Below are 17710 nucleotides of genomic sequence, written 5' to 3' on the forward strand. Positions count from 1 at the left end.
TGCTAATTGCTTTCAGTAGCTGATCGTAGACCGTCTCTGTGCCATTTCCTCAGGCACTCGCAGTAAATAAAGAGTAAGATTTCAGCTATTGACCTAAAGTCTCTGTCAGTAGACAAACACATAGAGAAACCACAGCATTTCTGCTGTGCTTCTTCACTGGAGTTTGTTGCCTCTTGCCCAGTTTTGAACCAGTGAGCTAGCTGTCCGTCATTTTGCTGCCTTCTCCATCTGATCTCTGCCGGACGGCTTCCCTGACAGGGACTCGCATGGCACCTGCTGTGGAGTTTGTGTGCTGACCTTTCACCTTTGCCATGTGATTCCTCTCAGAAGTGCAGAGGGGGATGCAAGTGAAGCTGAATTTTCTGGCATTCTGAGCCTCGGGCAAAAGATGTCTGTCAGTGATTCAGCCTCTTTCTCTCGGCCAACCGCTTCTTGGTCGTTTGTCTTTCTTCCCAAGAACCAAAAGGCGCGAGGACGGCCACGATTCAGCACGTGTCTGTCACGCGTCCGCCACATCCCCTGTGAACGAGAGCTGCTTTGCATAACATGAAAAGGTAGGGTAGACATAAAGGTCACTGCTAGCTAGAGTGCGACCTCCCCATCCCCCCACCACCAAACCGAAAGTTGCCATTCCTCCGTGACAGGCCGGTGTTAATTAGAGGGAGCACCCGTCCTGCGGGTCAGGAGCCGCTGACTGGCAGCCCCGTGGTCTCAGGGAGAGACAGTGTTCAGACTGGGAGCAGATGCCTGCTTTCTTTGCTGGTTCACACAAGCCTTTACAATGCAGGTTACTCTCCTTGACTGTCAGGGCCTCCTGCTGCTCAATCAGTTTTTCATCTCCTGGTTCTCTTGCCATTGCCACATCACACCCTGGGTATTTAACTTTCTACAAGCCAAGATGTATTTGTCCTTCAGATACACTTTGTATGTAATGAGTTTAATAACATGTTATGTCAAATTAAAGCTTGGAAAAAGAGTCTTAGGATCAGTATTACACATACTGCTGAGTTAAACTTTAGGATAATGACAAATTGGGTGTGTCCCTCAGGCCAAAGCTGCTTTTTTATTTCAGCCTGTGTTGACCGGCTGGGGTGTCCAACCATGCACTTTCCCTAAGTTTGGTATATTTCACTGTTTGTGTATTCCAGCTCTCGATCATGTGATTGGTCAGGAGTGGCGCTGTCCTCTTTTTGCCGGCACACTGGGTACCATAAGTGTTTCAAAACATGATGACATTAAAGGATATCATAATTAGGGCTGTGAGGCATGTTTCCCTCTCTTTAGCCGCCCGCCCTTGGCTTTCTGTTGGCCCCTTTCTGTTGTGCTTGCCCCCTTTGTGCTTGCTGAGGCGTGACGCACAGAGCTTTGAGACGCAAACCAACCCGCGGCAGCCTTTGCGGGCCATTCTCAGTCACCATGGCGCTGTGGCCCATCTGCTCTGCAGTTTACCGGGGGGGGGGGGGGGGGCAGCGCTGGGTAGGTCACCGAGGGTGGGGGGGACTTCTTGGGGTGACTTAGATGTCACTAAGTCCTCCGACAGCAGGAATAAAAGCAAACTTCTTAGCTGAGCCCAAATCCCTCTCTGCACACCAAAGCTTCATCCTGTGGAGGAAGACGAGGATTATGCCATTTTTAAGATTTTAAACAGCTTTTTTTCCCCAACCCCACCCTTTAGTTCAGACTGAAAAGTGCGACGCACTGCGGAATGTGGGCTGTTACCGTGGCGATTAGAACGGTTCCTTGCAGTGCTGACACCTAGTCAGGGATGACGGGTCGTCGGAATAAGACGGGCATGGGGGTGAAACCCACATCATACATGCCACTCTCCCCCAGCCGTGCAAAGCGTCCTCTGCATTTTTAGTTTAAAAAAAAAAAAAAAAAAAAAACTAATTGGTCGCTAATATTTTCCGACACGCTTTGTGCTGGGTCAGGGAGCTCAGGATTAATGGAGGTTCCTGATGATGAAATGCAGTTTTAAATAAGGAGAAGATTATCTTCACTGCCTGTACACTTAATTAATCAATCAAGCGTGGTGTCCGCTCTGGACGTGCAGGGAAAACTTGTTCATATTGAGCTCCTTTAATGTAATATTCCTATTATTTTTTTTTTAAATGTATGAAATGTTAAGGAGCTCCGGAGATGCTTTTGCGGATGTTCCCTGCAGAGACATCTTTTTGCAGACTGCTGGAGGTTGTGGTTGTGTAAGCCTCAATCTGACAGGCAGATGGGAGGGGGGTGTAATTTAGCTGAGGGCTTAATATCATCACGCAGCCCCCACCCTCACTGTCAGTCCAGTAAAGCCAGTGAGCACGTGCAATGGGATGGGGGGGGCGATGTGGCCTTGCTGGGGAGGGTGAAGGACACCCATGGGGGGATGCTGGATGACTTTGTAAGGCTGCTGTCTTCTAGGCTTTCTATAATGAGGAGTTTGACCAACAGTGGGGCTGGAACCCCAAGATACGCCCAGTTCCTGCACCCCCAGCTCTCCCTTCCTCTCTCCATCACACGTGGGGTTCTCTGACTGATTGTGATACTGATCGTCTGGTCCGTCATTCTGGAACATTCTCCACGAGCCCCAGCTGACTTAGGCAGAGCCGAGTGGAGCTCTGCCACCTTGTGGTGGTCAGTGGTATTGCATATTGCATCAGCATCCCAGCAGACTTTTGGTCTGGCCACTTCTCATTTGTAGGAGGTCACTGTGGTGTTTGGGGGATGGGGGTTGTGTAGTGGGTTAGGGGTTCCTCCCCTCTAAGAAGTGTGCTGGCTTTGACTGCCCTGGCGGACCTCAGGCTCTCAGCGCTGTGTAATTTGGGTCTGAGCTGTGTACTGCACGCCGTTTTCCTCCCTGCGTTCTGAGCCGAGCAGCTCGTGTCACAGCCAGATGAGGGGACATGCCCCCCCCCCAAGCCCAGGCTGCCCCGCCCTGCCCCTTTTCATGAGGCACCAGAGCTTGCTGGAAGCCCCTCATTACGGCCTCCATGATGCCCCCCCCACTCCTTTCCCTAGCCCTGCGGGTTTGGGAGGGTCGTACTGCTGCGGTAAGGCGGCGCACCACGAGCCTGCAGGTGGCGCTGTTTGGTGCACTGAGAATCCCTCACACGTGCTGTCCCAGGCCGGGGGAATCCGAAGGGAAGACAGGCAGCGGGTTGGGGTGGCGGTATGTGGGCTGTTATCTCCAGTTCTTGCCTCCATGTTGCCAAGGGCGACTCGTCTTGTCAAGTCTGGGAGCCTTAAATAAAACATTTTGTTGCTCCCACTGAAAATCTGCTTTAGTCCCTGAAGGTGGAGACAATGTGCCTGTCTGTCTGCCTGTCTGCCTGCCTGCCTGCCTGCCTGTCTGTCTGTCAGCCTGCCTGCCTGCCTGCCTGTCTGTCTGTCTGTCAGCCTGCCTGCCTGTCTGTCTCTCTGCCTGTCTGCCTGCCTGCCTGCCTGTATGTCTGTCAGTCTGCCTGCCTGCCTGTCTGTCAATGTGAGTGTGTATGTGTGTTTGCACATTGTCAGAGTATTTGCTGTGTTCCATGTCTTCAAATCATCCTCTCATGCTATATACCACATTAGATCAGTGTCCCTGATCCAACTCTCTCTCTCTCTCTCCCTCTCTCTCTCTCTCTCTCTCTCAATCTGTCTCTCTGTAACACACACACACACACACACACACAATGCTCTTTGACACGAAAGTCTGTTAGAAGCCTTGGTCATTAAAGAGAACATTGTTTGGGTTTCTCAGGGGGGCATGGAGGCTAAATGAGAAGTTAATTAAAATGGAAACAAAGCTGGGGCAGCGTAAAATAAACCACTGCAGCTACGGTGCTGCGAACAGCGTTTCCGGATCTTTCTGGAGGAGGTGGCATTCCTGTTGGCGCCTCCTGGCTGTGAGTGTGCGTCACTGCTCCGACGCCATGTCCTGATGGCCTGTGTGTGTCCCCCCCCCCAGATGACCAGGCAGAGCAGCGCACGTGCCTCATCTGCGGTGACCGCGCTACAGGCCTGCACTATGGAATCATCTCCTGCGAGGGCTGCAAGGGCTTCTTCAAGCGCAGCATCTGCAACAAGCGCGTCTACCGCTGCAGCCGCGACCGCAACTGCGAGATGTCGCGCAAGCAGCGCAACCGCTGCCAGTACTGCCGTCTGCTCAAGTGCCTGCAGATGGGCATGAACCGCAAAGGTGAGGTGATCCTCAGCCAGGGGGGGGGGAATGGCCAGCCGGCCGCCTGCACACACCATGTACTTAATATATACAATTATATTTGTTTTTAATTTTTTTTTAATCTTTAGAGCTAAAAAGTAGAATTTTAAAAGAAAAGGGTCTTTATTTTGTTTATATTTTAAACACACACACACACACACACACACACTGCCCATCGCACCGAGGTCTGTAATGCAGACTGGCAGACTGACTTCACGGTCTTTCCGTCGCCTCTGAATGTCACCCTGCACTCCTCGCCAGCCTCGTCACTGGCACCAGGGGGTGTGTGGGGCGCGTGAGTGTGACGAAACCTGACAGGCCGCTGCTCCAAATAGAGCCACAGCCGGGGGGCGCTGTGCTGTTTCTCGGTGGCTTGTATGTGTCACAGAGCCGCAAGGGCCCCCCCCCCCCCCCGCCCCCCAACCGCTGCTTGTCAGGCCGACTGACTGTGGCCCACTTATACCAACCCCACCCCCCAGCAAGTGCATGGAGCTCAAACGGAGCCCCTGGTTAAGTGCTCTCCCCTGTTGTTCCCACCTGCAGAAGAATCGTTGCCTTTTTTTGTATTTTGTTAAAAGCCGCAGTCCTGAGGTCACATGCCCTTCAGCCTTCTTCATTGCTGCTCCTCTTCCTTACTGTGGACCATTTCCACGGTCGACTTATGAAGATTGCACTGGAACCGTATCAGATTCTGACTCAGTCTGTGCCTTTCCTATTTTTTGTTTCCTACAGGGTATTTTTCCCAGTTGTTAATTCAGCTGCCTGCTGTGTGATAAACTGCACACTGAACTGATCCATCCAACCAACCAACCATTTACAGAGAGTTTTTGCAGCTAGCGGTTTGTCTGTGTGTGGTGCCCTCTGCTGGAAGTAGCATGTAACTTCAACCTGTGGACCTATTCCCCTTGCAGACCCAGCTGATCATTTTTAAAAACCAGATCACACCACTAGGGGGAGCCTTGTCTACAGCAGGGATGCTCCTTTCCCTATGACATTTGGTCCAGGACATACCCAGCCTCCTCCTGAACTGCTCTGGAATGACAGGTGTGGCGGTTAATCTTTCTCTCTCTCTCTCTGTTCCTCCGTCTTGCAGCAATCAGAGAGGATGGGATGCCTGGGGGTCGGAATAAAAGCATCGGGCCTGTTCAGGTATGTGTCCTGCTTGCACAGCGTTTGGGTCAGTCATCGTCTGCATCAGTGTCTGCATGTTTCCTCCGAAAGTCTGGAGTGGTGATACCTCCCCCCTCCCCCACTTCTGTCCTCAACTCTTTTGAGTGGAACAAAGGATTCAGAAAATAATTCATTTATTAAAAACCATTTTCACTTGCGGAGCGGTAAGCATGGGGTCTTCTACGGATTCAGGTTTGGTGGCACCATGACCAAGTCGGCCTGCCTCTGCTGCCGTTCCTCGCTATGAAAGCTGTTTTTCTCTTTTTCACCGAGCACTTCCAGAGAGCCGCCACCTCCTTTTATTTTATTTTTAGACAGTACCCAGCAGCGGCTGGAAAGGAAAACACAGCTTTATTGACAAATCCAGCCTTTTGTTTACAGAACAACAGCGATAAAAGTCAAGCAAGGTCGGTCACATCTCCCGCAAGGCCCCTCCGTGCCGATTAGCGCGGGCGGCAGCCGTTTGTCATCCCGCCTTTGTTTACCGCCCCACCGAGTGCTGAATGGAGGGCACCGTTAATGCACCGTACACTCTATGGGTCTTTTTGGGAATGATGGGAAATGGTCAATGTTGACATAATAATCACTTCGACGGCAGAGAGAAATTGGCGGAGCCCCCAACAAAGGTGATCTCTCTTGAATGGCATGCCGCGTCCAGGATTCTCCCGCCCCTCGTCGCCCATGTATTCTTCTGCCGTATGAATGCCTGTCAGTGCAGATGGGGGTGAGGCAGGCTTGGGGCGGGGGGGATTTTTAAATCCTGTTTCAGCAAGGATGGATTTTTGTTATTCCAGAGTGTTTTCAAAGCAGCTTTTGAAAATGTCCCCCGAGCGGCAGGGCCGAAGGAGCACGAATGTTGCCTGCGGACACTCGTCTCCATGGCCACCCTTGCGATCAGAACTGACATCCTTGCGCCTTGCTGGAGATGTGGTCACCCATTCGCTCGTTTTCATTTTGGTGCCTAGCTGACTCATTGCGTCTACTTGGAACCTGTAAAGAGCAGCTTGAAGTAGCCTTTCCTCAAGGCTGCAAGGACTATGTGGCATTACCACATCACTGCCTGGATTTTTTTTTGGAAAACACACAAAGACTTCGTGTATTAAAAGATTGTATTGTATTTGCTGCCTATTTATAATGGAAAATTAATACCGCCATGTTTCTACCTCATCAAGCATGAGGTAGACGTTGAGTTGTATTACTGAAGCATGACGTTGAGCTAGTCAAGGGTGATGTTGATGTTGACTTAGAGTGCTCAAAAATCATTTGTCTATCATCTGCTTCTTCCTCTTCGGGGCTCAAATGTTGTCGAGTGACATTTCGAGGTTCCTCGAGGAGGCCGCTAGAGTCACGGTAGGACACGTCACCTTAGAGAATGTGGGACCCTGACAGATCCCCTATTTGTCAAAACATGAGCCAGTTTTTGGTGTCTGGCAATGCAGTGAGGAGTGCAGGCACCCTTCTGCTGGAGAGGTCAGGCTCACTTTCTGGTACCTCAGCTTTTGAGCTCTGCTCTGGGACCTCTCTGTACCAGCCCTTGAGCTCCTGCAGAGGAACACTATGGAGTTGGGGGTTGTTCCTGGAGTACATCTGTGTACTTCTGGGTGTGCACCTTCTCTTACAGAAATGCCTGATCCTGACCTGAGAACATGCTGGACAGTGTTCATCTAACCCTAACCCTATCCCACCTGCTCTTCACCCTCCCCAGATCTCGGATGAGGAGATTGAGCGGATCATGTCTGGCCAGGAGTTCAAGGAGGAAGCCAGCCTACCGGAGCACACCTGGAGCAACAACGGCGACAGCGACCACAGTTCCCCCAGCAACGGCGTATCTGAGGGCAACCAGCCCTCGCCGGCCTCCACCTTGTCGTCGAAGTGAGTAGCCCCCTCATTGGCCTAGCTGGGGGGCTGTGCTGTCTTTGAAACAAGCAAATGTAGCTCAGGGTCTATAAGCAGTGAGACAATATCCAAAATCTCATCAGGCAAAACCAGTGACATAGTCAGAATAGTTTTATTTATAAAACAAAGGAATTGGAAAGAAATGGTCTGAAAAAGTCTAAGTAAAGACTGGACCATGACTGAGACGGTTTGTGTTAAAAGATGATCAGGCTGGTAGACTCCGGAAAGAATCGTCGTCTTTGTGTCCACGCAGCCGCTCTCTGGAGATGAATGGCTACTCATCGGCGCTCCGGGAACAATACATGGGCACACCGGTGGCACCGCACTACCCGTTCCTGCCGCACCTCTTCGGCTACGCTGCAGCGGCGCAGTCGGGCCTGCTGCCCCCCCAGCCCCGTAACCTGTACCCCCAGTCGCAAACACTCATCTCCCAGCTGGTGGCCGCTGAGGAAATGGCACCCCTGGGAACCCCCATGCTCATCGAAGACGGGTGAGCAGCCTGCACATCCCACCAAACCCAACCGAGCAGCCTGCACATCCTACCAAACCCAACCGAGCAGCCTGCACATCCCACCAAACCCAACCACACTGAACTGCACCGAGTCACACGCAGACATCTAGTCGATTGGATGATGGGAGTGCTTGATGATGATCTCTTGATGGATGGATGGATGGATGGATGGATGTATTTTACTGATCCCAGGGGTAAACAAAGCACTACAGATTCAAACGCTGCAAAGCTGAAGACGCTGATGAAGATGACCGGTTGTCTTCCTCCTCTCGACTCCTCCCATGTTTTGACTTGTGCTGTTAGTCAGACACACTTTCCTGTCGTATATCTATTTTCCTCCTGTCCTTCGTTTCTCTATTCTTCTCTTTGCTCCACCCTCTCGTCCTGCTTGTCGATTGCCCGACACCATGTGGGGTATCAGTCCATCCGCGTCCCCTGGCCAAAGCCTGTGGCTGGTGGTGTTGACCCAGTTGTCCCCTCTTGGCAGATACAAGGTGACGCAGGTGGAGCTCTTCGCCCTGCTCTGCCGGCTGGCAGACGAGCTGCTCTTCCGGCAGATCTCCTGGGTGAAGCGACTGCCCTTTTTCTGCGAGCTTTCCATCGAGGACTATACCTGCCTGTTGAGCGCCACCTGGCAGGAGCTGCTGCTGCTCTCCTGCCTGACCATCTACAGCGGCCAGGTCTTCGGCGACCTGGCCGACGTCACCGCCAAGTACACGCCGTCCGACGACGAGCTGCAGGGGTGAGGGTGTGACCCCGCTTGGGGGGGGGGGGGGGATCCTTTCATCTGCTCCACCCAGAGCCAGAGAAACTGTGGGGGGGGGGGGGCACCATCTCATGATTCTCTCATCTCTCCTGCATGCTGAAAACATTCTGATGACATTAACGGTAGAGTTATGGCTGCGTTCACTTTGACCGTTCAGCCGCTGAGGGCAGGAAGGTCCGAGCAGGAATGGGAGCCCCCCTTCCGCAGCACGGCGGGCCCTCACACAGCCGGATGCGCTCTTTCCCTCTTCCCACTGAGGTGGAGTTTATTGATCTTGGTCCGGTGCCAGGTTCCATTAGTGAGGAGACCCACCGGACTGTGACTATCACCCTGTGGGAAATGCTAAAGGCTCCTGTTCCGTATCGTGGGTTTCAGAAGCAGGGGTGCCGGCTTTGGGCTCCACCATGGTGTAAATTAGCCCCCTCCCCCGATTCCCCTGTCTCCTTTTCAGTGGGATTTATTGTCCTGCCGCGGTTCATGCCCACCCGGGACATGCAAAGGGCCGCTGATTTACTGGTGCTTTGCTTCACAGCGCAGGCAGTGACCCAAACTGCCGTTACCACGACGAAGAAAAATCTCTTCGGTTAAAACTTAATCAAAAATTCATGAGGTGGTCGTGTTGGGGGGGGGGGTCACTCTGGTTTTGTTTGGTACCAACTCTGCAGCATCCTGGTCTATATCTGATCATTCTGAGGTCTGCTACCTGTCCATGATTACATCACTCTTATTTCCTGTAGACGTCCATCCTGTCCTGCCATCGTTCCCACCCTGCCCCCCTCCCCCCCACTTCATTCTCTACAGGAAATGTTTTCTGTATGATGTCATGGTGGGGGGGGGGGGGGGGGCAGTTACCTGTTCATCCTTTAAAGATGCAGCTGGATTCAGCCCCAGCTGGGTACTGCTGTTTGACCTTGGGTCTATAAGAGTCTTTCTTGTCCCTTGTCCTTAAGGATGGTGGTTTTGGTGCGGAAGCTGATTATCCTGCCAAGCTGAACAGGATTAAATCCAACCAGGCCCCGTAGCACTGGAAGTAGGGGTGCTGATGGTGTTTCATCGCCCCCTCTGGTTGCTGGTGTTAATGCAGCGTCAGAATACTGTAGCCTGTAGTTGGCATTAAAGAAAAACAATCTCGCAATGGCTCAGTGGTAAACTGTGTTGGTCAGCACCCTGAGCTGGGTCTCACGGCTGGGTCTGCGGACGTTGGATTTTCTCTGATTGGACAGTCATGCAAACAGGGAGCAATGTCAGGACAACGTGAATCGTGCTTTGATAACGACGTGCGTGTGTGCGCGTGTGCGTGTGTATGTGTGTGCGTGTGTACGTGTGCAGGTTCAGTGAGGACAGCATGGAGGTGATGGAGAGGCTGATATATCTGTTCCGCAAGTTCCACCAACTGAAGATCAGCAGTGAAGAGTACGTCTGCATGAAGGCCGTCAACTTCCTCAACCAAGGTACTGAAGGGCCAGAGGGCCTAATGCTGTGGCTTTTAGTGTCAGTGCTGAAGTTAAGGCGGTCGGTGAAAAAGACGCGGCTCAGTGAGACGGAGAAAGCGCAGGATCACGAAGTTGGTGAATGACGTCACCCCCGCGCATACGGAAACCCGCGGCAGAGCCTCTCTGCTGTAGAGGGCATCGAGACGGCAGCTCCGCGGTGCTTCAGAAACAGCCAGAAATGACAGAGAGATTTTTATTTATGGGAAAATTTCATTATTAAAAAATAAAACCAATAAAATGAAATAATAATAATTGCACTTTACAATAAGGCTCCCTTTTTGTAAATGGTAGTAACTCATTAATAAAAAGAAAAGTGTTGTAACTTGTTTATAATTGTCTTTTAATGATTTACAAAGTGTTACAGCCTAATTAATAACCTTATTATAAACCAATCACAGACCCTTTATAAGGGCAGTCTTATTGTAAAGTGGTATAATAAAAATATTTAATAATAATAGTAATAATACAAGCAGTACCCAAATGACATAATCAGTCTCACGAACCCTTATGTAAATTTTATGTAATCATATAAGCAAAAAATATACTGGAATACATACTAAAGAGCAATATAAATAAATGTAGAGACATAGTGTAAATTTACTTACAAGTGCATGATGCCTTTAGCGTTTGCACCTCCATAAACTCAAAGTATCTCAGATATTTTGGGTTTTACGTAAGGTGAGAGCTTCTTGTAAATTCATACAGCGCTTTTCAAAACACAAACATGCTGACGATATTCACAAACACGCTGCATGGCGTGGGAATAATAGCCACAGAAATGTATAATAAGTAAATGGGTAACCCTTCAAGATACAAATACTTAGTGATAACTCCTCTACTACTGTAGTACAAATCATGAAGAGATCATGAACAAATATAGTCCCTACTTGAGAAAAGATGCATCAGGATTCATTAATGATGAACAAAGGTGAGATCAGTATTTAACTTGTTATTCCTTACTTCTTCCTTCAGTAGTTCACAAAGGTTTACAGAAGTAACAGATATAGTAACAAACTGCTTCGGATAAAACATTTGTCACGATTCATTAATGATGAATTAACATGAGATCAGTATGTAACTAAGACTTAATTTGTGGTTAATTAATACATAATAGTATAATAGTATATTTGTGTCCCGTAAAATAAACTGTAAATGTACGTATGTATTTGTGCTGTGTGTGTGTGTGTGTGTGTGTGTGTGGTATATATGTCTGTGTACAAAGACACCGCCTTACATTATCCTCTGTCATTCCAACTTTGAACTGTAATATAACTAAAATGATTAAATAAAGTGCTGCCATTAAAGATGGGTCTCTCGACACCCGCCTCCACCCCAAAACAGATATTCGGGGGCTGACTAACGTATCCCAGCTGGAACAACTGAACAAGCGTTACTGGTACGTGTGCCAAGACTACACGGAGTACAAGTACCCGCACCAGCCCAAGCGGTTCCCGGAAATCATGATGTGTTTGCCGGAGATCCGCTGCATTGCAGGTGAGTCACACAGGGACCCTTCCCCGTCCTCGGCTTAACCGCACACGGGCACCCCCCCTATCTTTAGCTTATCCGCACACGGACGCCCCGGCGTTCCTGGATTCAGCTCCTGTCTCTCTTCTGTGTCACAGGGAAGCTGGTGAGTGTCCCCCTGGAACAGCTCCCCCTGCTGTTCAAAGCTGTTCTGCACTCCTGCAAGTCCAGCTTGAATAGCTACAGGACAGGGAGCTCCCCCTGCATCACCACAGGCTCCGCCCCTGGGAACTAAGCCACGCCCACCGAGTCCGCTTAGCGAGGGACCAGAGGGGGACTGCACCCCCCTTTTTGTGAATGTGACAAGCAGCTATTTTAAGCTATTTTCTCTTTATATTTATTTCACGACAGAGCTGAATGTATGACGACCTACGCAATGCACACGCTTCTGTACAAACTACTGCACAAAACGACGCCTCGGTCTTCACAGTTTACAAGTGTGTGTTTGATCGTTTAATGTAACCGCATTGCCATTTTAGGGCTAGCTTTTATAGATGTATTTTATTTCTTTCGTAATGCGAGGTTATTGCATCAGATGAATTATGTTTTATTGAAAGACTACCTCATTAACATATTTTTGTTATTCTAGGTACCATTTTTTCCCTTCTCTTGAAAATGTTCCCCAGTCTAAATTTTGTTATCGATATTCCTTTTTCCCCCCCCCTAAACCAAAAATTTGCCACGTCCAGCAGTGTTGCTCAACAGCTGCAGCTGTCACGAAAATTGCCGTGTTTCCCGATTAGGACAGTGTTAGATGTGCATTGCACCATGGGAAACGCTGGGCTGTTTTCTGAAAAGCGCGGGTTTGAATGTATTCAGGCAGCTTCTCTGAGATGCTGATCATAGGCTGGTTGCTCAGGCCATGACGAGCTTCGGTAACCAGCTAACCAGCTTCTTAACAGGTATTTTATTCTCGACTTCTGTGTGTCATCAGGAAGCTTTAAGAAGGAGAGAAATATATATACAATAGACTTAAGAGTTAGACTGAATCTTCTAATTTATTCAGTCTTTTAAATGGTTCATTATATTTTAGATATACTTAAAAGGCTATATATATATATAAACATTGATAGATTTATTTTGTGTGTCAGGTTTGCCTCATAGTACAGCTGTATGCCGAGGTCTGGCTCCCAGGAAGGTTTGCCTGTCGTTTTTCTGCTGTCGGGCGGCTTGCTAATGCAAGAAAAAATTTATACGGGTATTTTCTACAATCCTGGACTGGGGAAAAGGGAGTGGGGGGAGAAAGAGAGTGAGGTGTGTTTTTATGTTTGCTTGTTTTTGTTTTTTTTCCTCTCCTTGCTTTTTGACCAAAGTGTAGGAATATTATGCAAGATGTTTTTGAGCGCCCTCTACAGGAGTGGTGGTGTAGGGCAGGCGTCCATGGCGTGCTGATGGCATGAGCCAGTCTGACAGAGATGCAGCTGGTGCCTAGCAGTCGGGGAGATGAACCTCTGGTGGGTGGGATTGCCCTGAGCCGCAGAGCTGGAGCCGGTGCCCCCCCAGGGGTCCAAACAGTGACTTTTACCTGCTGGTGAATCAGCTGCTTCCGGTTCCTGTCAGTTTTCTGTGACCTGAAATGCATTTCTGCCTGGTTATAAACAGGAAAATCCCCATAAGAAATATTGATTTGGTGGCAGGAAGCCCCTCAGACTGGATGGGTGCAATCCTTTCCAGTATTTTAGTGCTAAATTTGAGATTTCCATTTTGTAAAATCTGTCAGAGTTTGGATGTAGGTTGAGGAAGGGTCTGGAAACAAGACAGTTCTCTCCATGCCATGACCACACCCCCAGCTCTGCGCTTGCTCCCATTGGTTGCTCATTAGCTCATTGGAGCTCTCATTGGTCCTTTCTCAGGTCCTCTAGGACTTGTGTTAAAACAGGGTAAAGTGAATGTATTTTTATTGCATTCGGAAGTTACTCAGATGTCGCTATGCCGATTTTACATGTAGAGTTTGTAGCTGTAGGTTTTAGGATATTGTAGCTTGTTTCAGTAGGCACGTTCTTGTCTGTATTCCTTTGTTTTTATTTTTATTTTTGGGGGGGGGGAGGGAGTCTTTGGTTTGAAGGGTACATTTGATGATCTGGAATATCAAAACTCAGAAATTCAAACCAGGGAAAATTTGGATTTGGCTGATCCTTAATGGAACCATGTGGCTGTTGAAGGAGTGGATTCAGTGATGAATACTGCGGATGGTTTTCAGGCTGCACATCATCTCAGGACCCAGCAGAGGATGGGGTGCTACAGAGTGCCAGAGCGCCTCCCCAAGGATGAGCGCTGAATGGTCTCACCAGCCATTGTCTAAGCAAAGAACATTCCAGAAATGCTAAATGTACTTTTTAAAAAGAAAAAAAAATTAAAGTGTTTACAATTTGCACCAGACAATGACAAATGACAAGCGATACCAAAGGCTTGGCTTTACTGTGTTCGAGCTGTTTGTTCAAACCACGTTTGGCCTTTCCCCTCAGCGTGTCCCTGTCACACGCCCACGGCCGTCTGCCGGCATTTTTGGATTTTCAGCTGAAGTGGAGCCACAGAGCCTTAGATACTCATTTCTCTTTCGTTTTGTTTCATTGGCTTCAGCTCGAGTGTTTATCTTCCATTTATCCTAATGAATAGTTACTGCAAATATTTTGAATTTTCAGCGAGGGTTTATTTGAGATTTTTTCCCCACATCCTTAAAAGTGAAGGGTTTTTCTTTGTTTGTTTGTTTCTGCCTTGTTCCGAGTTCTTTCGGAGAGCCTGTCAGATGCCCACGATGGTCTCCTCTCCTCCCCCGATGGCGATACGGGGTGCCGGGTTGAGCCCTTCAGAGGTTACACCTTCAGCAGGTGGAATTCTAATGAAGGATGTGTTGGAGACCAGGTGTAATTGAGCTCAGGTCCAGATGGGGGGGGGGGGGGGGGGGCGCCGAACATGCACCGAACATGCACCGCACCCTCCAAAAAGCTCAGGGATCGACATGAGGCCTTGGGGAGGCCCGTGTCCAGAAGCGCATGTATGGGTAGCGGTGACCTCTGACCCTGCGAGGCCTAGGCTACGATGTTCTTTCACAAGCCGGTGCTCACAAATGTTTTCGTAGGTCTCCAGTGGTGAGTGATGTTCTGGACCTGTCCTATCTGCCTGAGATTTAGTACTACTGAGTGCTGCTTACACCCACGGTCCTGCCCGCCCGCCTGTTTGCTCATCTGGCCTTTCTGCCATGTCTTCGGAGATTTACGTTTGTTTTTCTAAATCGTGGAATGTATCTTCACCGTGGAGTTGTTTAGCAGTTGCAATTTCTACACAAATACTACCTCTACTGTGGCATCATGTCACACTGGGATATTATGGGATGTTGTTAATCTTATTTATTGTTTTGGGTTTTTCCCCACCTCTGTTACCTACTTTTCTGTGTCAAACACTTTTTTTTTCTTGCCATTTGATTCTCCGCAGTGGTACTTGATCGGAGTTTTCGGGCAACTCGGGCTCATTGTCTGTGAAGGGCTGTGTTTATTCTGCTTTTTATTATGTTTTTACTGTTTTATAAGCCAGTTTTTCCAAATTATTAAGCATATCTTGACCGCAGGTGTTTCAGCACCTTTTATAATCAATGCCGGCAGAGTGAGTATGGATCTAACCGCCAAAGGAATATGCTGAATTGAAGAGGCAGCCCTTTGTAGACAGAGAATGATAACGCTGATTTAAATTTCCGTTGCCTTGGATACAAACATCCACTACCTCGGGCTAAACTACAGGTGACGCTGATCACTGGTCCCCTCACCTGTCCTCTGAAATACGTTCCACCAAAATGATCCAGCAGACAAGCACATGTCTGGTCATATTCGCACCCTGAGGATTTTGATCATTTTTAAGCAATGGAGCGTTTCCACCTGACGATTCATTACTCATTTTTTAACCCACTTGTTTTCGTGACAGAGAACTTGAAACGCGTGTCTTTGAAGCCGCTGACAGTCATTATCCCATTGAGTGTAATGAACCACTCTGTTCTGTATGACTGACGTATAACTGCCTGTAAAGTCCTTTCAGTTGTGATGTAATTCTTGATCGATTTCCTTCTTTCATTTTTTAAAATATATTCCACAATGTTGCTGTGACACTTTTCAGCCAATCAGCTCTCTTTTTATTAACTGTTACGGGTACACTGATTGGTTGGTGAAAGACTATCAAAAGCAATGTTGATTGACCTGTATAAATAGCTGAGTAGGCTAGTGATGGAGCTGGAGACAGAACCGCTCCTACCGTAATCACTGTAATATCCTGGTGTGAAGGCTACAGAAGTGTTTGGTGTTCCTCTGAGTCTTCATTTACTCTGGATATAGCAGCAAATGCCTTGAGTCCAGTAATCATGGTCAGAGGAACAGGGAGGAAGCCAAGTCTTACTTGGTTGTCTCATGTATACCTTTTTCATGTGGGGGGGGGGGGGGGGTTGGGGACATGTGGAGGCAACCCTCCAAATCACACCCATATGTCATCATTTCATCTGAGGTTCAAGCTTCCGGACCCTGTCTTGTAGTCAATGAGCGGAAACTTGACTGGAGTGAATCTCACTGCTCGCCGCTTGAGGCTGACACCTGCCCCGCGGTTACGTCCTCTCCCACGTTCTTCCTGAAAAATCACAGCTTTCTGTTGAAGTTCTCGTCCGCTCTGTTACTTTTACTACCTGTGGAAAAATGTGACCTATAAAGTGAAGAAAAGCATGTTTAGAAAATGTTAGGACTTGAAACTAAATAAATGTGAATCTTATGCAACTGTGACGTATCAGCCATTCCGTGTGTGTTTTTTCTTGCCTGTAAAGGCTGATTAATACTCCTGCGTCAAATTGACTTCATAAATACGACGTGGCTGTGGACCTTTACCCCATGGCCTGATGTGCACCACCCCAGATGTGACTACATGTCGTGGCGACGCAGACTGCAGGAACTGTGATGTCTGCTTTGTGGCATTCCTTTTTCTGTTTTTTTTTATGGAAGTGAAGAAAGCATACATCCTTGGTGTACTTATACCACTGACTGAAACTGCTTTAAGCACTATTTATATCTAGCATTAAATAACACAGCCTATCATATCATATCATATCATATCATATCAACAGGTCTACAAAACAGTCAGGATGCCAGCGCCAAATTCACTGACCTCTTTAAGCTTATTCATACTTTGAAGACATAAAAAGTAGAATAGACACTAACTTCACATAGGAAAATCCTTAAAGTGACTTTGTAACAGCTCGACATTTATCCCAAATTTGTCTGTGGGAAGTTTGGAGTGACACAAATATAACCAGGACTCGATAAAAGGAAACTTTGTTAAAGGTTTGGTTTTTCTTCTCATTCAAATAGGTGATTCATCAATTGAATATGTTACAGGGTGGGAAGACAATAAATGCAACATCCAAACGGACTTTTCACCTTTGGTTTTGGCGGTGTAATTGCCGAGTGACACAGACAAACCGGCGCACAAGTATGAACGCTTGCAACGGCGTAGGCTCGACGCAGAAGTGTAAATCAGCCTTAAGTCTTGTCGAGTCAACATTTATGTTGGAGATAATGTCACTTTGATGTGACAGTTACACTGTTGTTGGTGTTTTGGATGAAAATGAATATGGTAACGGTTCCATGCCTATGCAGACACGTTCGGGGTGAGGTAAATCACAGCGTTATCTCCCGGCACTATCTCAGCGCTTGTTGTTTATCAGGATAAGGGAATGCAGGACCTTTGCGTCTTGTGGGCCGCAGGGGGGGGGGGGGGGTGGGCTGTGTTCTTTGGGGTGTTTTGAGCCTGTCAGCAGATTCTGGATGCGACTACACCTCCTAATCAGAGTAGCCCTGACCCCTTGGCCAGTCCCCCCCCCCCCCCCAAACCCCCAGCCCCTCGTTGGCTACTCTTGAGAAAGTGTCGTTCTCTGGAAAAACAAACAGTTCCTGCATGTGCCATTTTTTATGGGATGCCCTGCGTTTGTTTAATGTGACTTGTGTGTGTGCTTGTTGGGGGGGGGGGGCATCCCTTAATATTGATGTGGTGATAAGGAAGGCCTTTTAAAAAAAATTAAAAAAATGGATTGAATGGGTCTTTGTAAATATACCCTGGTGGCCAATGGGGTAGCCGTGTCCTTTGGCTGGCCCCTCCCCTTCCTGTGGCTACAGTGGGGACCCCCCCCCCGTGGG

General features: G+C 48.5%; 1 protein-coding gene across 3 annotated transcripts in view; it reads left to right on the plus strand.

The window, feature by feature from the left end:
• Window positions 1–13263, plus strand: part of nr6a1a (nuclear receptor subfamily 6, group A, member 1a) — a 77513-nt gene extending 64250 nt beyond the window's left edge. For all 3 annotated transcript variants that reach the window (XM_072707270.1, XM_023840694.2, XM_023840695.2), the window contains 8 exons: window positions 3935–4165; window positions 5280–5335; window positions 7062–7228; window positions 7506–7742; window positions 8251–8505; window positions 9859–9980; window positions 11364–11516; window positions 11648–13263. In XM_072707270.1, the coding sequence (XP_072563371.1) occupies window positions 3935–4165; window positions 5280–5335; window positions 7062–7228; window positions 7506–7742; window positions 8251–8505; window positions 9859–9980; window positions 11364–11516; window positions 11648–11784 (1358 nt within the window). In that variant the 3' untranslated portion in view covers window positions 11785–13263. The remainder of the gene's footprint in view (window positions 1–3934; window positions 4166–5279; window positions 5336–7061; window positions 7229–7505; window positions 7743–8250; window positions 8506–9858; window positions 9981–11363; window positions 11517–11647) is intronic.
• The last annotated feature ends 4447 nt before the right edge of the window (window positions 13264–17710 follow it).

This window comes from Paramormyrops kingsleyae, chromosome 2 (assembly GCF_048594095.1).
Source record: "Paramormyrops kingsleyae isolate MSU_618 chromosome 2, PKINGS_0.4, whole genome shotgun sequence".
NCBI classification, from domain to species: Eukaryota; Metazoa; Chordata; class Actinopteri; order Osteoglossiformes; family Mormyridae; genus Paramormyrops; species Paramormyrops kingsleyae.